General features: G+C 36.1%; 1 protein-coding gene across 1 annotated transcript; it reads left to right on the forward strand.

Annotated features, from left to right (window-relative positions):
• Positions 1 to 16,437: 16,437 nt before the first annotated feature.
• Positions 16,438 to 21,073, forward strand: LOC127076861 (mitotic checkpoint protein BUB3.1). The gene is made up of 9 exons (XM_051018653.1): positions 16,438 to 16,761; positions 16,846 to 16,976; positions 17,057 to 17,139; positions 18,815 to 19,081; positions 19,399 to 19,474; positions 19,583 to 19,663; positions 20,414 to 20,492; positions 20,584 to 20,684; positions 20,755 to 21,073. The coding sequence occupies exons 1-9, from the start codon at positions 16,645 to 16,647 to the stop codon at positions 20,840 to 20,842; spliced, it is 1,023 nt and encodes a 340-aa protein (XP_050874610.1). The 5' UTR covers positions 16,438 to 16,644; the 3' UTR covers positions 20,843 to 21,073.
• Positions 21,074 to 21,631: the final 558 nt, after the last annotated feature.

The raw sequence follows: 21,631 nt of genomic DNA on the forward strand, positions 1-21,631 counted from the left end.
TTTGTATATAGGAGCACACGCATAAATATAAAAATAAAGGTTGTTTATTCCGCTTCCGCGTGAGAGACAGAAGCATCGCTGTATGAAGTATGAAGTGCAATTATTTATTTGAATTGAAATACTAAAGTAGTAGACGACTTGTAGTAGATGACTACTAAATGAAAGAATAAAAATTGGAACTAGATGACAAAGTGATGGACAATGAACTGCTACAAGCATCATTATTATTTTAGTTCCTGGCGTCTGTCTGCCTCAAGTTCCAATTACTTATTCAATCTCAAGAATCTTACATATACAGATTTGTTTTCCAACTGGATTACCGTATCATGCTTTTTTAAAAATCAATTCAATATGTTTTTGGTTCATCAAAAAGGATGTGGATAAAAGAAAATCTGACTTTGAAATGGTATTTTCATAGAGTTCTGAACAACTCGTGCTTCTTTGATTGGCGGGAAAACTCTATCATATATCTCAATCAATAACACTTTCTCGTAGTGGAGTGTTCTTGGTATTTTTATCAGAGGACTCGATTTTTAGCTTGTATCTTTTTCTTGTAGGAGGTGATTCTTTATTGTTGGTTTTTTTTTATATCTTTTATTGTTTTATTCCTTCTAAATTGTTTGGATGCCTTTTTTTAGTTGATTTTAATATTATCATCTCAGTATTTCTTGTCATATAATATAACCCAACTCTTTAAAATAATGATTATTTTAATAGTTTAATGATTGAAATTCCACTTTCGCCTTGAATCGTGGATGTTTAAAAAATATGATTTAAAACAAATCATTTGAGAAATTAAAGTTTAAAATCATTTTAAAAAACAATTGATTGAATATGCATCAGAAATTTAAAGTAAAGAAAATAACCGGAAACTAAAAGGGATAAAGGAAGAGAAATAACACCGAAGAATTATACATGTTCGATAAAAAAGATTTAATTTTGTCCCTAAGAATTGTTTTTAAGAGCTTTAAAATTTTATTCTCACAACCTCCTTATACAAGGAAATGAAGTTTGAGGATAACTTATAACCAAACAACGAGCATGGCTTAGAGCGGCTACTCATCAAACCAAACAGAGATTTTGTACGGGATGATCTCGAACCAAGATGGAGTTTTAAGTTGACTATCCTCCGAACTGAATCGGGATTTTACACAGGATGGCCATGAACCAAACCAAGATTTTTATTGGGTTGATCTCGAACCTAATGGGTTTTTACACCAGGCTGAACTCATAAACCAAATAAGATTTTAACTTGGTTGATCTCAAACCGATAGACCTTTTAACTAGGCTGAGATCAAGAACTGATGTGGAGATTTTCACTGGTTGATCTTCACAAACCAAAAAAGAGTTTTTTCTTCAATGGTAGAGCTCATGAATCAAACAAAGACTTAGACAATTCCCCTAATACAAACAGAGCTTTTAATTGGATTAGCTCAGAACCAAAATAACAACTTCCTATGGAAGAATAATTTACACGAGAGAAAATACACTTTTGATAAATTTATAATTTTGTCCTCACCTAGAACAATATTCCTCATTAGACTTAAGAACACTCTCGAAGCACTATGACTCAAATATGTGAGAAAATATGAGAGATTTATGGAGGCAACGAAAGAAATAAAAAATGAGGTTTTCACGTTTCTAGATGTGAAAAGGAGATAGAGAAGCTTTCTATTTATAGGTCTAGGCGTGATATAAATTTGAAAACAATACATGGACATTTTAGCTCACTAATCAATTAGAGACACCTCAAATAATCGATTATTGAGGCCAAGTTTTGATATACAGTTGTTGCCAATCATTAAAGAACTACCATAATCGATTACATACTCGATTAAGCATCATCGACTTGATTAGGAAAAAGATCTAATCGATTAGATAGTTAGGAAATGTCTCTTAATCAATTGAACACTCCCCTGATCAACTGGTTAGGCCTCAAACATTTTTTTTGGTGATTTTATTAAAACATGATAAGCTTATCAAGCGAGCTTTCATACTTCCTCTCTTTCACACTCTGAAGCTTCAAGTTTTGCCACCAACATCTTTGAATTTAGTATCACACAAAAACCTGCAGTCTTCTTGATGAGGCTTGAGATATTCTTCATGTTGATTTCCATCATCTGAGAATTTGAAATATTAAATCTACGGTGATTCTTGAATCTTAAGTCTTCACTTGAAAGTCGTTGGACTACAGTGTTAACTTTAAACAAATGTGTAGCTTGATTTGGGAGGAGAACTTGATTAATCATCTTGTGCATGTTTGACCGCTTGAGCTATATTCAGTAATTGTTTGACTTCAAGTGTTGTCATCATCAAAACTAAGCAGCCACTAGTTGATTTGTATATTTATATCCATAAGCTCCCCCATCTTATATCACTTCTTGATATACCTGCAAGCACATAAGCTCAACATATCTTGATCTTTACTAGATACAATACATTCAGACTTGTTGTAGCTAACTGAAGCTAGCGAAAATATACCCGAACATATCGCACGCTCGAACATACAACAGAGTCGCCATCGAACTTTATTTATCCCCAAAGGGAAGGGAAAACATCGTTAAAACTCGGGGGGAAGAGATATGTTGGGTAAGGAAGTCACTTTATTTCTATTGCTGCCTGCTTGCTGAAGACTAAATGTGAACTGAGTTATGCTTGGTTACGACTTGGTAGGAAATTGGGGTGCTACCACTTGCTAATCTTTATCGAGCCAATGCAACAGATAGCTCACGGTCCCGACGTCAAGATACGGCTCTCTCCAAAGACGAACGGAACCAAATGCTCTTTTTAGTATTTTACGCACAATGTCATGCTTATTATTGTATAGCCTTGGTTAGGATATATTAGCGTGTCTAATGCAGGGTACCTATAATGTGCAGCTGACATATGGTTTGCCGTGATGCAAGGCGCATGAACCGCTGTCGTTGATGAAAGATGCAGCAGGGCCACGACCGAAGTGTTGGACATTCAAATGGCTTGTGACAACAAGGTTTCCTTATGAAAATTAGGATTACAATGTTGGTAGACTTTGAGGATTATAAATTATATGAATGTAATGAACAACGGTTGGAAAGCAATTTGATCTTCATCTGTAATTGAATGATAAATTATGGACTGTTTCTTTTTTTTTATATTGAAGAGAACAGTGAGTTGAAACAGTGTCACATGCTTGCGTAACCATCTCACGTGCAATATTCTGAATTCCTCAGAGTATGAAATCTTCCCAAGTGAAGCAAAATAAAACTTAAGTTACAATTCTGAAAAACCGGATATGAGCAGGTGAATTGATGTGAAAACTCTTCCATGCTTCTCAACTATGTTGGATGAGTGAATATGTTGCGCATTGTGTAACGGTTCAGTTCCCCAAGCGCAACGGAAACCAAATAGAGATCAAATCCAATCTTTACTCAAAGTTTTAGCTAAGATTGATCAATTAAAGAATTCAAATTAAATCAAAGGAAATTAACTAAAATCAAATCCAACATTTAATTAATTAAGATTAATTTTAAAATTCGACCAATCGGCTTCAAGATTAAATCGGAATTAGAACCGCTCAAGCATAGTAAGGACCAAAGATAACACCCTGATGGTCATGATAAGAACATGTCGTGGATTATGGAGCTTGGCCGACCTTGGTCAATCGTTTGACCAGAAATTTGGGAAATGATCACAGCGGGATGTAGGTTTCAACCAAACACGTCGCTCCATCCCCCTTCACTTAGCAATTTGGGGTCAATAAATTTGAATCCGCAATGGTTGCCCACCAAGTATGAATGCATGATTAATGTATATGCCTGGGGCATGAATATCTGTAGGATCGGTCCTCAGTTGATGATGGAATGTGAAGATGGATCAGGGAGGCAAATTTTGGGGTACAACAGTTGCCCCTATTTAATCTTCTTGAACCTGAATACAGGAATCGCGGAAGCTTTTCAGGTATTCAAGGTAGAAGAGGATTAAATAATAATGTATCCAAAATTTTCCAATTAGGAGTGGACATAATGTGATGCGAGTTTTGTGGTTTGCCAAGCAAGGGTTATGCCTTGGGTTAGTCAATAAAAACTGGATTTTTGGATTTTCTTATTTGCACGGTTTTATGTTATGCTTTATGAATGATAAGCATGAGTGAAGCGACGTGATTTATGCATGATAATGGTTTACGCAATGGTTAAGCCAGATGCTCATATAGAGGGCGGTGGGAATTTTGGGTTATGATATGGGGTCACATAGACATGGTTCTCCGACACCAACTTCAAGCTCAATAGCTGTTATAACACCTCTGAATTTGATATGAAACATGGAGAGAGTTTGCACCTGCGTAGCCTGCTTCTGCCCCAATATACTGAATATCTGCACCAACTGCCCCAGTTTCAGTTATGGATTAGCCTCATTGTCTAAGTATCTCGAGCTGGTTTGCCCTAGTGTCTTGAAACTGTATTCCATTTATTAACCATCTTGGGAAGGATTGACTTCTCGTGCTCTTGAGGTAGCTTGCCCCAATATGAGTCTTGAAGTAATTTTTCCCCATTTGGCTGATTCAGAGAGATTCGTAGAATCTCGATGTGGTTGCCCCAGATTGACTGACCTTTGAAGAGATCTGAGTTGTGGGATATCAGGTATTTGATCAACCTTCCCATTGTGTAAGCTTCCTTGATGTCAAATGACTATTCGCATGTAAAATGCTCATTTTGAAAATGATAATTGTAATGTCATGCTCATGCAAGTTTTGAAAACTCAAGTGTGTTCACTAAGATTATGACATCTAGTGAACGAATCACTGGTGAGAATGCCATATCAGTTTCAATACAAATGATAAACAAAACTTTAGGAGTCAGCTTAGCAAAATCTTACGATAGTATGCTTTCGAAATAGACCATGCTTCAATTAGGTCTTTTGAGGGTTGTAACGTGGCCTTGTTCACGGTTTTTAGAAAGAACAAATATAAGGCTCAAAAACTATTCTAACCCATCCATTCTCCATGATGTTCTTCAGTCCTACGTTCAATTAGCTCACAACAAGCATTCATCTTTCAGAAAAGATTTTGAATATCATCAGAGATGGTTAAGGAACCCTATGAGGGTTTGGAGCGATAGCCACTCACCTTCTGTTTTGATTTGTAGTCACAGAGATTTTCTCTTTAGTTGAGGACTTTGATGTTGACCCTCTGATTCTTTTGTTTTGTTTACCCTTAATTTTGTCTGGGCTGGTCCTTTGGGTCTGCAGCCCACCGGGATACCCTAACTTTTGCCTAAGTCAATCTTGTTTTCAAGTTCTTGACTTAGCGGGCTTTTTATTTGCTTTTTTCATTTCATCTCTTTTTTATTTGAGCAAATCCTATGATATTCTTCTTGTTTGATTTTCCACACAGGTTGTGACTATCTCACTCCTTTTATGGGTAAGGGATAACCATTCAGAATTTGTGATTCCATCCTCTTGAAAGCGATATGGTATGATTGATCACTTAATGAGACATTCTCTTTTTGAATTTCGAATGCAAGTCCAAACTAACCGAATACTACCCTACCCCTGGTTAAACATGAGGGTTTGTATGTATAAAGAAAGAAACTCCTACTTCAAGGCCCAAAGGGGTTGACTGGGGGTTAACTTCCTTATATCTCCGGTGTTTAGGGATTGAACAATGTCTTACATCATCAGCACAGTCTTATTCAAAAGCATACAGGAAATGATCTTGCGCATTTTTAATTGCATCATTCTCTTTTGATTTTATTTGGTAAACCATTTGATACTGATAAAATAAAATATGAGTGAACACGAATGGATTTAAGCAAAACATGCACGTTTATTTCATTATTATTATCATCTAAAAACCAGACAAGTTTTACAAATGAATATCAATTAACAAACAAAGGAAAATTACAAATGAGATATGATTGAGTCAATATGATATTTCTAGCCTTGATACTCCTCTAAAGAAGCGACTGAATCTGAGCAACCATATCCACTAACTGCATTCACAACTTGTCCACAGCGGTCTGACAATGGGCCGGTTATGACATTGGGTCCTGCCTCAAAGAATGACAAAACCTTCTGGTCGATAAGCTCTTGCACTCTTGACTTGAACAACCGACCATCTTCGGTTGAATGTCCTATATAACCGTGTGAAACGTACAAGAAGCGTCGGGATTGTACTTCGGCCCATAAGGATAAACAATTGATGGTATCTCTTTTGGCACGATTTCCCCTTGCTGAACAAGATATGGTAGCAACTGAGTATATGTCATAGGGATCTGATCACGCTGAGGATGCTTTCTATCAAACCGTCTGGTCTGCCCTCGTCCTCGATGGTCACGTGGCACAATTTGTTAATTTTTCAGAGTTTGAACCTGAGGAGGTTGCTGATACTGGGACGTAACACCATGTGGATATGAGTAGCTTGACATAGGCATCCAAGGTACTTGCAACGGAGCATAAGTTGGAGGGATGGTCATTGGATGGAACATTTGAGCAGATTGCCCCAAGCCAGGATTGACCGTCTGATATGAAGTCTGACCATAATGAACTCCAAATGGGGTATGAGGTGCCCCAATATAGGTGTACTTAGGTGCAACAGTGGTAGATGATGTCCCAGGATAGGCTAACAACATTCCATGATGGTATCCTTGATTCGGATACTGCATAGCAGGTTGAACCACAAGTGGAGTAACTTGCACATGAATCGGAGGCCCCTTGTATTCAAACCTTTTCTCAACAGGCACTTCAGCAACCGCAGGTGTAAAGCTCAACAGCTTCTGATCGATGAGTTCTTGAATTCTAGCCTTGAGAACATTACAAGCTTCTGTAGAGTGCCCTACGTATCCAGCATGGTATTCACACATGGCATGAGGGTCATGTTTATGGTTGTAGGGAAACTTGGCAGGCTCGATCTGTTTAGGCACAATTGCCCCAGTCTTAACCAATATAGGTAATAGATGTGCATAATTCACAGGAATTGGATCATAGCGAGGACGTCTCCCTTCTTGACCTTTGTTTCCTTTTCTGATTTGCTTCTGCTTCAGTTGCTGGTTGCTTTGGGAAGGCCTTTGAGGTGGTATTAAACATTGCTCTTGAGGAAGAAGTGGCAGAAAGCCTGCAGTAACCTTCGGTTTATTATCTTCCTTCAGAATGTCTTCAACTTGCTCATCAATCACAACCTGGTTTAGGAAGTTTGTTGTCATGCTATCCAAGAATAGCCCCAAAATCATGTCAGCTCTATCAATGCTCTTAGTCTCTTCCATGATTCTTAAATGAATGGTGTCGGCGAATCGTTGTCTTTCTGACGGAGGAATGGATAGGGTGAATTTTATGGTTATGAATGAATGCACGTGTTAGGGATGGAATGCAAATAATTATGCAACACCCACAGATTCAAAGCCTTGGTGGTGTAGCAACACAAGTTCCAAGCTTCAACATATGTACAGTAATGCAATACCATAGGTTAACAACACCAATAATCCGGATAATCTGCGTATACCTCCTGATGCAGGATCAAAGGTTCAATGTCCACGAGAATAAGGTATGTAGAGGCTATGGTTTCCTGCAGAAAAGTCCCATATCCCCCTCACAGGTAGGTTCTAATCTTCAAAGGCAACCTAGAAGGTTCCTAGAGTCAACGACCCAGTTCGAGATACCAATGCCTTAGACGAATGACTCGTCGGACAATGATGCTCCCAAAAGGATCTACTATAGGTGTGTGTCTCGTGTCAACCATAATTGCGGAATAACTCCACGGAGGTCAAACACGACTCTAGTCACGTTACTATCCTGTGTATGTGCTCAAGCTCGGGTGTAAATCTTATCTCTCATGTATCACCAACCCAACCCTACAGAGAGTATAACAGATGATATCCATAATATATAGAAAATAATGATAAAGCGAGTAAATCTATGAAGGCAAACACCTAAGTTAACAGAGAAGCAATCAAAACTAGGCTCGACTCCTACCTGGCGAAGCAAGAAATCCCCAGCAGAGTCGCCAGCTGAAGCTAGCGGAAATATACCCGAACGTATCGCACACTCGAACATACAACAGAGTCGCCATCGAACTTTATTTATCCCCAAAGGGAAGGGAAAACATCGATAAAACCCGGGGGAAAGAGATATGTTGGGTAAGGAAGTCGCTTTATTTCTATTGTCGCCTGCTTGCTAAAGACTAAATGTGAACTGAGTTATGCTTGGTTACGACTTGGTAGGAAATTGGGGTGCTACCACTTGCTAATCTTTATCGAGCCAATGTAACAAATAGCTCACGGTCCCGACGTCAAGATACGACTCTCTCCAAAGACGAACGGAACCAAATGCTCTTTTTAGTATTTTACGCACAATGTCATGCTTATTATTGTATAGCCTTGGTTAGGATATATTAGCGTGTCTAATGCAGGGTACCTATAATGTGCAGCTGACATATGGTTTGCCATGATGCAAGGCGCATGAACCGCTGTCGTTGATGAAAGATGCAGCAGGGCCACGACCGAAGTGTTGGACATTCAAATGGCTTGTGACAACAAGGTTTCCTTATGAAAATTAGGATTACAATGTTGGTAGACTTTGAGGATTATAAATTATATGAATGTAATGAACAACGGTTGGAAAGCAATTTGATCTTCATCTGTAATTGAATGATAAATTATGGACTGTTTCTTTTTTTTTATATTGAAGAGAACAGTGAGTTGAAACAGTGTCACATGCTTGCGTAACCATCTCACGTGCAATATTCTGAATTCCTCAGAGTATGAAATCTTCCCAAGTGAAGCAAAATAAAACTTGAGTTACAATTCTGAAAAAACCGGATATGAGCAGGTGAATTGATGTGAAAACTCTTCCATGCTTCTCAACTATGTTGGATGAGTGAATACGTTGCGCATTGCGTAACGGTTCAGTTCCCCAAGCGCAACGGAAACCAAACAGAGATCAAATCCAATCTTTACTCAAAATTTTAGCTAAGATTGATCAATTAAAGAATTCAAATTAAATCAAAGGAAATTAACTAAAATCAAATCCAACATTTAATTAATTAAGATTAATTTTAAAATTCGACCAATCGGCTTCAAGATTAAATCGGAATTAGAACCGCTCAAGCATAGTAAGGATCAAACATAACACCCTGATGGTCATGATAAGAACATGTCATGGATTATGGAGCTTGGCTGACCTTGGTCAATCGTTTGACCAGAAATTTGGGAAATGATCACAGCGGGATGTAGGTTTCAACCAAACACGTCGCTCCATCCCCTTTCACTTAGCAATTTGGGGTCAATAAATTTGAATCCGCAATGGTTGCCCACCAAGTATGAATGCATGATTGATGTATATGCCTGGGGCATGAATATCTGTATGATTGGTCCTCAGTTGAGGATGGAATGTGAAGATGGATCAGGGAGGCAAATTTTGGGGTACAACACTAACATGCAGACCTTGATCACATAGTTAACTTATGTTGATCAAGTCAACAATTAATTCTTCTACCAACAACACATCATCAAGACAAGGAAAACATGGACTAACCAGTTTGCCTATGCCTTTGATTTTTCCTATAGATTCATTACCAAAGTTAAATAACTATTAGAGTAGGGCTTTAACTATTCAAGATAGCTCTTTTCACTAGTCATGTTCCTTGAACATCCACTATCAAAATACCAATCTTCTCTTGAGGTAATTCTAAGAGATGCATGAGTTATAAGACAAGTGACAGTTTCCTTAGGTTTCCAAACTTTCTTTGCTTGAGTTTTCTTCCCTTTCCCTTTGTTGTGCCTTGATTGACTATAAGATCGAGGATATCCATATAGTATATATCGAAAGGGTCTTATATGGCCATATCTTCCATAGTGGTGACTGTAACACCCCAGACTGCATTCAAGATTACTGACTGACCCCACAAACCAACACAAGTCTTTTCAGCATGCTCTGTCCTTACTCACACACTTTCCCGAAAACTTTCCAGAAGGTCACTCATCTAAATACTACTCCAAGCCAATTATACTTAATTATGGAGTTCTTATTTGTTAGGCTACCGAAAAGAAGATGCATCTTGTTGGTATAGGGAGTACCAATTAATCCTTATAAGTCTTCCTTCAACCATGTAGTCTCATACCTACACATCCTCATGATCCTTCTCATTCCGAAGTGAATTCAGCTTTTCCCTAGAAGTTGCTAGGAGTAGGGGTGTTCGCAGTGCGGTTTGGGCGGTTTTGGCGATAAAAATCATCCGAACCGCAAGAGAAAAAAGTATGCGGTTTGGTTTGGTTCGGTTGACTTTTAGAAATAAAACCAAACCAAACCAAACCAAACCAAACCAATGCGGTTTGGGTTGGTTCGGTTGATTCGGTTTTTTATAATATTTTCATTGTGCCATACATACACCTATAGAGAACAACATAACTTTGTATTTAGTCATTCATACATGACTAAATAACATCAAAACTCATCATATTTAGACAAAAATGTTTCATTCAATATACAAAAAATTAGATTAGACAAAAGTGGAATAAAAAACATATATAAATAGTAGCATAAAATAATATCGAAGACATTATAATAAAACATAAAAAAACATATGAGGTGAGATTAGAGAAGATGAAAAAAAGAACATAAGAGATGCGAGATTGAGAAGAAAAGTGTGATAAAAATATAATTAAAAGAGAAAATAGTAAAATAAAAGATGAAAAAAAAGAACATAAGAGATGACTTATTAGAGTAGAATAGGCGAAACCTACATGGAAAAGAAGACGAGAAGAATGTATGATACTACTATGAGAGATTTAAGAAGGTTGAAATTGAAACCCTAAGCGTGAGTAAGAGAAAATCGTTTGTAATTGTAAGGTTAAGGCATACTAGGTTTGATGTTTTGGTTGGATGTGGGATAAGTAAAATTTGGGTTGTAACATATGCGGTTTGGTTTGGTTTAGTTCGGTTTACAAAATACAAACCGCAAACCAAACCAAACCGTGCGGTTTTATTAAAAAACGACCCAAACGAATCCGAACCAAATGCGGTTTTTTGCGGTTTCGGTTTGGTTTGGTTTGGTTTGTGGTTTTCTATTGGGTTGGTTTGGTTTTGAACACCCCTAGCTAGGAGTGTCTTATTGTCATATCTAGTGCACTGACAACCACTCCCTCGCCCTTGGGTGTTACATGTAACCACTGTTAGACGATATGCTTAGATCTAGAGGGGGTGAATAGATCCTAAGTTAAAAAATTATTTGAAACTTTGATTTAGCAATTTTTTGGCGCGGAAGCAAGTTTCAAATACTTCTCAGATTCAAAATCGTGTAACCGAACCTTCTATTGAAAAGTCTGGATATGCGTAATAGTACCAATAGAAAGATAATAATCCATAAGTCGATCAACAACTATTAATCACAGCTAATTGAATACTTTACAATAGTAAAAATATATCTCCAACGATATTCACACACACAAAAGTAAGTCAAGCAATTTGTCGAACACTTGGTATGTGAAAAACAAAGTTTGGAATTTTATATGGTATTTGTTGTTCTAAGAAATACAATCACAACCAAATGGTTAATGATCAATACAAGAAACACACGATTCAAAATGTAATCAAAATTATGATACAAACTGCGAGTCGAAAAATAAAAGAGATAGAGAGAGTACGCAAGGATTTATTTAGGTAGTTCCCCAATCGACCACGTTATGGGGACGTCTTCCCTTAATTCGAATTTGAATTGAGATACTAATATAATAAATCTTACTTTGAAAATGTATCAATACAAGAGATGAGAAATCAAATTCCACAAACCCTAAGTTTGTTATTGACTCTATCACCTCCAACCTTTTTACCATAACCTTGCTTCTTTTGTCCAAACAAAGAATCAGAATGACCAACAGTCCTCCTAGCTCCTCTGAACTTTCCTTGACCATTATGTCTATGCTTCTAAAGTATGTTTACCCTCTTGGAAATCAAAGATAACTTATCATCATCCTCTGAGTCTTCATCAGAAACTTCTAATTCTTCCTCAGCTTGATAAGCTTTTGTCTTCTCAGGCTTAAACTTTAAAGCAACAGATTTACCTCGCTTATGAGGTTCGTCTTCCTCGAGTTCTATCTTGTGGCTTCTCAAATAACTAACAAGTTCTTCAAGACTAATAATATTAAGATCCTTTGCAAGTTTCAAAGAAGTTAACATAAGTCTCCATTTTTTAGGGAGACTTCTGATTATCTTTTTGACAAGGTCAGCCGTAGAGTATCCTTTGTCCAGAACTTTCAGTCCTATAACAAGCATCTGAAATCTTGAGAACATAGTCTCAACGGTTTCATCATCTTCCATTCTGAATGTTTCATGCTTCTGGATGAAGGACAAAGCATTTGTCTCCTTTACTTGAGAATTCCTCTCATGAGTCATCCTAAGAGAATCAAATATGGACTTAGCAAAATCTCTGTTTGTTATCTTCTCATACTCAGTATAAGAGATAACATTTAGTAATATAGTTCTAGCCTTATGATGATTTTTGAAATCTTTCTTTTTTTGATCTGTCATAGCACTTCTTGCTATATTATTTCCTTCAGCATTAATTGGGTGAACGTAGCCATCGACTACAAGATCCCAAAGATCAACATCATAGCTAAAAAAGAAAGTTTTGATTCTATTTTTACAATAATCAAACTTCTCACCATCAAAGATTGGTGGTTTAGCACTGTAGCGGCCATTGTTTCTCACACAAACTGGATCGGTACTGAACACGATGAAATATTGATAAAAACTTTATCACAATCAGAATCGGAGCTCTGATGCCAATTGAAGGTGCGAAAAACACAAGAAAGAGAAGGTTTGAATTGAGTTTTAAAAATAAAAGTTTTTTACCAACTCAAGAACACCATACAAATACTAAGAATAAAGAGATAAAAACACAAGTATTTTTATCCTGGTTCGCTTGAAACTCAAAGCTACTCCAGTCCATACGCCAAGGTGATTTTTCCTTATACACAAGGACTTAATCCACTATAATTAACTAATTAAAAAAGTCACAAAGAATAACCTTCTTTGTCTTCTCAAGGATTCGACTATACCCTAGTCTCCTTAAGGAAAATCACAAAGAACAACTTTCTTTGTCTTCTCAAGGATCCGACTAAAATCTAGTCTCCTTAAGGAAAATACAAACAAACAGTTTGAATAAGATTTTTTGTGTTACAAGTTTGTTCTACACAAGTAAAATTTACACAAATGAAAAACAAACACTTAAAGAAAAACTACACACAAAGTTGATATCTTTTCACGAAGAAACAAACTTGTCAAATTGTTGTAGTGCTTGCATTTTTTTTCTTCAAGTCTCAAACTCCTACTTATATAGCATAAGAAAGAGACCGTTGGAGGAAAAAATAGGGATACCAATAGAGCGGTTGTTCATTATTTAATTGGTAACATGAGTGATACATCGTACAGTCCTCCGCCCATAATTTAAGTGACAAATGTGATGTATAGTACTGTCATTTTCCCACGATACCCGGTAGTGGAAGGAATATTTAATTTGTACCATGTACTATTTGATCACATATCCATTTTGATCTTATCTTCAAATTCATTGGCTTCTTATGAAAGTTGATGAAGCCTGAAACAAAGAAACAAACAGCTGGATTCAAAAACTTTAGAATCTTCAGTCGGAACCTTGACAGTGCCAGCAGTCTGGCTTGAGATCTTCAGAATCTTCATAATCTTCAGAATCTTCAAACTCTTTAGAACCTTGATAACCTCAACGTCTGGCTTGAGATCTTCAGAATCTTCAGCTAAGTAACAAAACTTTATAAGCTTGTCATTCTTCAAAAGCTTGATGATTAGAGTCACATCCAGAAACAGAAACAGAGAGAATATTGCAGCAACAACATAACGTCTCTTCAAAAACTTCTCAAGAGCGAATCATCATATAAGCAGAAAGAATATTATAGCAGCAACTTGACATCTTTCAAAACTTCTCATGATTAGCACAGAAATGGAATTTGGAACACAATGTTCAAAAACCGATGATGTTGCACATCATAAACTCAGAATCAGAACTGGTTATTAAAGCTACACAATAATAAACCATTAGGGTACCAAAATTGTTCTCACATAAATATAACATTGTTATCATCAAAACTCAAGGTATATATGAAGAACCAAATCTTGTTTTAACATCACCCTTCTGACATCTTTCAAACTAGAGAATGAGAACTTAAAATATCCCTTACCAAGAGGTGTGATGCCCCACTTACCAATCGATCTCCACATCGAATGCAACTTTGTCTTCAGAGTAGCAACCGATAAAGGCAAGGAACCTTTGGGACAAATGACTCTTCCGTGAAGATTATGCTTACAAGCCTCAACTCCAAGAAGGTATTAATCTTCGGGAATGAGAATAACTAACATGTCTCCTTTGACGCATGACTTTAGGAACTGGATGAGGGGAATGTCGTAGACATTATTAACGAGTTTGGAAAAAGTTTTTTTATTTCTTGTGTGTTTTGTTGACATCAGTTGGTTTGTTTGCTTTGATGTGTATCGAGATTGAGAAGTCATAAGGCACAATTGGTTTAGCCATGGGACAAGGAAAAAGAGCAACCCTAGTTGGACATGGAGATGGAAAAGCCTCAACAAACAATGCTTCTCCCTGAATAATAATTAAGATATTTGTTGAATCAATTTTTCCACGTCTTGTTATTAGAGGGGTGTAGTAGCCATAATGATTTCAAGGATGATTATATTGTAAGTATTGACGATAGCAAGAATTTCATCATGGTATATCAATGCTAAAAAAGTGGAATCTCCTCCAACAATTTATGTCCCGGTCTAAAAGTTAAATGATTTTTGAATTTTTTTTGGCAAATGGTCTCTTACATCTATTATTAACAGTTTATTTTCTTTATCTTTTTCATTCATTGAGGGTCTTAGGAGAGTTTTGACAATAAGATCATAAAATATTTCTCTGAGCATTCTCTGTGTTTTCCCTTAGATACCAAACTTCAACTCATATTTAATAAAAAATACTTATGGTTTTTTTTATGAAATATGGTTTTAGGCATAACCCGTCCCTATAAACCATATTGTAATATCATGTTAAGAAAATGTAGTTTTAGACCTAATTCGTCTCAAGTTTCATGCTCTAGATGTTCGTTCATCTTGAACGTGAGGGAGTGTGTTAAATATCTTATATCAAACAATATATGGTTTGAACATGTGGTTATAAATTAGGGTAATCTTCACCATACAATCAAATTTTGTAGAAATTAGTTAAACTTAAAACTAACATTTTCTTAACAATGTCAAATGTTAGGTAAGAGTGCATGAGCTTCTTTTTAAATATTGGAGGCTAAGAATTCTTTTTGAAAATGTAAGAGGTATTGGTGTCCGGCTTCCTTTAGATAAAAATATCAATAGGAATAAATAGATTTTATGCAAGAATTTTGGTAGATATGAATTTTTTAAAATTCTTACTTAATTTTCTTATGGTTGAAAGAGAAAATTGTGTTTTTCCTATAAATGTTGAGTAAAAGAAATCATTTTTTATTCTTTTGATCATATTATTAATCATTTATTAAAAGTTTGTCGTACAAGAAATAAAACTAAGTCAATGAGAAAATAAAAGATGACCAAAATAATATTTTATGTTCCTAAAAAACATAATCCTCTCGTAGCTATAAAGAATAAAGAATAGTATTATTATTGTAAATATTAAAAAAGGGGGTATGAATAAGAAAAGGAGTGTGAGTGTAGTAGATGGAACTAAGTTGGTGGTATTGATGAAAACGGGCCGGGTTGGGTGATTATGAATTTGAAATGAGATTAAGAAAATTTTACCCTATACCCCTACAATTGTACCCATACCCCTACATTAAAATTTTTTTGATCAAAATACCCTCATATAAATAGGGTATATTTTCCCTTTCAAATTTTTTTTACCATTTTCGTTGAAGACTTCCGGAGAAGACAAATATTTGGCGTTTTTGCACTGTATACCGGAACACTTAAGGAAAGAGTTCCGGTTCATATAAAAAAAAATTCAAAAAAATTTGCATACCGGAACTCTTTGGAGAAGTGTTCCGGTATGCATTATGTGTGTTCCGGAAGACTTTAGGAAAGACTTCCGGAACACACATAATGCATACCGGAACACTTCTCCAAAAAGTTCCGGTATGCAAATTTTTTTGAAATTTTTTTTATATGAACCGGAACTCTTTCCTTAAGTGTTCCGGTTTGCTTTTTTTGTGTTCCGGAAGTCTTTCCTAAAGTCTTCCGGTTTGGAAAAATACATACCGGAAGTCTTTTTACAGGAGTTCCGGTGCGAGGGGTGTGAAAGTGTAATTTTTGCAATTTTCAACCGAATGGTAAAAATGAAATGGTAAATTGGTTAAAACCAATTAAGGGTAAAATGGGAATTTTTAAATTTTTGTAGGGGTATGAGGTTAATTGTAGGGGTACAAGGTAAAATTTTCTGACATTAATTAGCGAAGAACAGAAGAGTGCATCATCATCAAGTTGAGTTGTAGCGTCCCTCGCGTCAATTTTGAAATTTTGAATATTAATTATCGAATCCAAACTGAAAAACAAAACAAAAACAAACGAACACCCCGTGTTTGCCTCGCCTCTCCTCTTCATTCAAAATAAAATAAAATAAATTTGAAAGAAAAGTTCCGTTTGGAAACCCTAGCTAGCAGCACCATGGCTACAACACCAGCTGTGTCCGGTCGAGAGTTGACCGATCCTCCCTCAGACGGAATCTCCAACATTCGTTTCTCTAATCACAGTGATCATCTTCTAGTTTCCTCATGGGACAAGGTAACAAACAATCTTCATCTTCTCTTTTACATTTCAATTTCAATTTCAATTTCAATTTCAATTTGAATTTGAATTTGGTTGTAGACTGTGCGTTTGTATGATGCAAGCGCAAATGTGCTTAGGGGAGAGTTTCTTCACGGTGGACCCGTCCTTGACTGTTGCTTCCATGACGACTCTTCCGGATTCAGTGCATCTTCCGATAACACTGTCAGACGGTAACTTCATTATTCTGTTCACCTTTTTTACTCCTCAGATCCATTATTTTACTCATTTCCTCTTTTCGATCTCTTTACAGACTCGTTTTTGCCACCGGGAAAGAGGATATTTTGGGAAAGCATGATGCTCCTGTTCGGTGTGTTGAGTACTCCTATGCCGCAGGTTTCTTACTTGTTACTCCATTCATTCAATCCTCTTTAATCTCTGGTTTTTCCTATGCAATACTATATCTTTACTTTAAACATGTAATCAGTATTGAAATTTCAGTTATGCAATTAACCTAGATGTTCTAAAACATATCCTTTGCACTCGCATTAGTTTTAGGACAACATATGTTTTGTATTAGTTTACTCCATAGTATGTGTTTTTTGATTCCATCAAAGAATGCTTTAGGCTCGCAAGTTGCTTATCCATCACTTGCAGCTTTGTTTGACCCTATGTTGTTAATCCCACATACCACCGAGTAGCACCTATCTCCTTAACTTTCATAGCCGAGAAGGGTAGCCGATATGGCAAAGACTACAAACCAATTTTCAAAGTAAACATACATACTAAAAAAAAATACACAATAATTAAATAGCCTAAAATATAAAGTAATAAAACTTAATCAGAAAAGAATATAACTAAACTGATCTAAAAAGAGTAACAAGTACAAAACTATTGATTGTGACCTTTGACCTAGAACCAGTGTTGTCGATGGTGAATGGTGGTACATGGCGGAGAGCCAAAATCCTGCCATACTGGCCCTTTGCGGCGCCGTTATAGCGGATTATGGCGGAAAAAACAGCAATATCGGATGATATTTACCATTGCGGCGAACCCAAAAACCGCCATGTTTATCCGCCATTGCGGCGAACCCAAAAACCGCCATGTTTATCCGCCATTGCGGCAAACCCAAAAACCGCCATGTTTATGCGCCATTGCGGCCATGGCGTCGCTATTTGATAACACTGCCAAGAACATATCAGAGTGAATTACAGACCATTATCTTATATACCCTTATAAAAAAGACAATGGTTTCTAAAATAAGTATTTGAAGAATTTTGATCCAAAATCCGTTTAACGGATGCGGTTGTGGTTTGGTGCTGCAATTAGCATGCGCAGCAACCATTAATGCTTACAGCGACTTGCCGGCCGAAAGCATCGCACCCAATCCTACCAGGGCTGCATCATTCTGCAATGGCAGCGCTATTGACAGCATAGGTTTGGGCTACCCTTGTCTTTCTACCTTATACCTTTGGTAAACATGTTTGTGTCTCAATTTCTAGGTTAGCAAAAACTGATTTCACTTTTTTAGTGAAAACTCAATTGTGTTTGCTACTAGTTACTATATGTTCATCATTTTAAAAGAAATGCGGAATGGGGGAATATTATTAATTTAAGTGACTCCAATGATCATTTTAGAATCATTTCGGAGGAGATTTGAACTTTGTTCCTTGAGGTCACAAGTCAACTCTTACCATTGGGTTAGCATAGACAGATTTTGTTCTTATGGTGAAAATTCCAACGGGTTGACTACTAGTTACTATATGCTCATTTCATGATATAAACATTATAAACATTGCAATTACAAAAATGTATGTCTTAGTTATTCATTATTCATCGTCTTGCAATATTCTTTGGAATGAATGGTAAAGTAGGGTTTCTAGATGCAGTTTGTGATATGTGTCTTTTCTTAAAATGAGCCTTTTTAAACCAAGAATAGTAATTTGATAACATATCTTGTTGTATATGTTGATTATCATTTTCTATTAACATTAATTTCTGTTGAATAATGTTATTTCCGCTCAAAGGAGTCATCATTATAGGCTACCTTTTAACTTATCCATCAATACAGGGCAATTGATCACTGGTAGTTGGGACAAAACCCTAAAATGTTGGGACCCTAGAGGTGCAAGCGGACAGGAGCGCACTCTTGTTGGGACGTATCCACAGCCTGAGCGTGTTTACTCTCTATCTCTTGTTGGACATCGGCTTGTTGTAGCAACAGCTGGAAGACATGTTAATGTTTATGACTTGAGAAATATGTCTCTGCCTGAACAACGAAGGGAATCTTCATTGAAATATCAAACCAGATGTGTACGCAGCTACCCAAATGGAACAGGTAAACCTTAGTGTATGTGTAACTGTGGAATAATTTGCAAAATTTTAGGTTTGAACTTTGCTTTGTTTCATAAATCTCATTAACAATCTTAATCAAATGCGGGTTTATGTTTGCTTATACCCCATTCTTTCATTATTGTTTAATTATGTATGAGCATTAGTATTGATTGGAAGAGGCTACTAATATGTAAATTCATGAATGTTATTAATTCATATCTTTTTCATGTTTTGTACAGATTCTAGGGATGGCACTGATTTTTGTGATGTGTTTCTTAGCCTTGAGGTTCATATTTTCCATGTACTTTTGGCTTTTTGCAGGATATGCACTTAGTTCTGTTGAAGGGCGGGTTGCAATGGAATTCTTTGACCTCTCTGAAGCTAGCCAGGCAAAGAAGTATTGATTTTTTGCTTTATGCTTATCATTTCTACCACTTCAAACTGTTATTTTTTACTTCATCTATATGTCCTTATAATACCTCATTTGCTTCTAAACTATATACAGATACGCTTTTAAGTGTCACAGAAAATCTGAAGCTGGAAGGGATATTGTCTATCCTGTAAATGCCATGGCATTCCACCCCATGTAAGTGTGTTTTCAAGTTCTTTGTGTATCGAATTTTTTTATCTCCTTACTTAACTAGCATGCTATAAAAAGTTAAAGATTAAAATGAATTGTGGTTTCTGTGGGTTAAATAGTTAATTAATCTCTTGATATCAGCTTTTTATTTTCTCTGGGTAATTACCACAATGGCTTGATTCAGGAAAGGAGAATCTCTTTTCTTGTTCCAATTGTTGTCTTTGGCTAAATTTGCAGTGTGACAGTTCCTTTCATGAACGTTATTGATAATAATGACTCTGATTTGGAAATTAAAAAATGCTTGCAAGTAAATTGGTGCGAAATGTTGGTTGTATAAGAACTCAATGCTGATAGGATCATTGTATGATTTGTATCATTCAATGTGAATGCACCAAAGATGACATTGATGATATTTCACTTAAATCGAACCAGAAATCAGATGAATTAAAATATGCATAAGTTGCCTGTTCATGCAACAATGTAATTGTTGGGAGGAATAAGAACCAATATCCGGAGAAAAGAAAACAGGAGCAAAGGTGCTGAACACCTTGAACACCAAGAGAGACCTTATTGATAAAAGATGCAAATGTTACACTGTTCTTTTTCTAACTAACACAACCTCAGCCAACCAACAATCACAACTAATTAACAGCAGTCATAACGACTGTCACTAAGTGATTACCAACAGACTAACTGACCCATACGATTCTGTTAATATTTAATATATCAAAACACTCATGAGAAATCTTCATGCAGATACGGTACATTTGCCACAGGAGGTTGCGATGGTTTTGTTAATGTATGGGATGGAAACAACAAAAAGAGGCTGTATCAGGTTTTCCTCATTTGCCTTTAGTGATTTAAGAGGTCAAATTCTTGTTATGCTACAACTGCAACAATTACTAAATTACCATTTCTTGTTGCAGTATTCAAAATATCCAACTAGCATTGCTGCACTCTCATTTAGCAGAGATGGCCGCCTCCTGGCTGTTGCATCAAGTTACACATTCGAGGAGGGACCCAAACCGTAAGTATTTATCCTCCCATTTTCGCCAAACACACTCTCTCTGGTTAACCTGCGTTTATTTCTTTTGCAGACAAGAACAAGATGCTATCTATGTTCGCAGCGTGAATGAGATTGAGGTCAAGCCAAAACCCAAAGCCTTTCCCAATCCTACAGCTTGAATCACTGGTTTCTGATAGTAATTTTGAAAAATAGGAATTTATTTTAGCATATTTCTACTGTGTACCTTGTTCATATGTTTCGTGTGAACATCGTGGTAAACTAATATTGTGAATTTCTAGACACGTGTTGGTTAACATTTTGGCATTTATATTTTATTTGTCTGAGTTTTCCTTCATTGTAAATAGTTGCAATGTTGTAAAGACCAATGTGACTATTATTGTTTTGTTATACTTCTCATAGTATCGTATCAGCTCCTTACTAAAAACCTGTTTTTCGAGACTACTCTGATTTATTTTAAGTATTACTTACCTTAGCAAAATAAAATATCAGAATAAGTACGGTTTTATGTTTATAATACTGTCTATATTATTCTTTAAAAAAAAACACTATCTATATTATTTTCTACTTTATTATATTGTCTTTTGAATTTATTATAATCATCAACACGCAATGATGATTAATAAGAATAATCGAAGAACGATGGTAAGGGTTTCTTTCGACTTAATTAGAATTCATAGGTTCAAATTCAATCTTAGAGACGTAGCAATGTTAAATCTCTTGAGGGAGAGTCTTGTCATCTATTGAGGTTTTTTCTGACTCGAGGGATTAGTTTTTATAGTTGTGCCTAGAGAATAATTGATATCTCCAATAGAAAAGAAATTAATAAAAATGAAATTGTTAAATTGTTATAGATATCAATGTGTTGACTCAATGATGTTGATGTATTCAATTTGAATGTGTATTTTGTGTAAAAATCAATAATGTCCTCAAATCTGAAATTTTTACAT

Source organism: Lathyrus oleraceus, chromosome 4, assembly GCF_024323335.1.
Source record: "Lathyrus oleraceus cultivar Zhongwan6 chromosome 4, CAAS_Psat_ZW6_1.0, whole genome shotgun sequence".
In the NCBI taxonomy this organism is placed as follows: domain Eukaryota; kingdom Viridiplantae; phylum Streptophyta; class Magnoliopsida; order Fabales; family Fabaceae; genus Lathyrus; species Lathyrus oleraceus.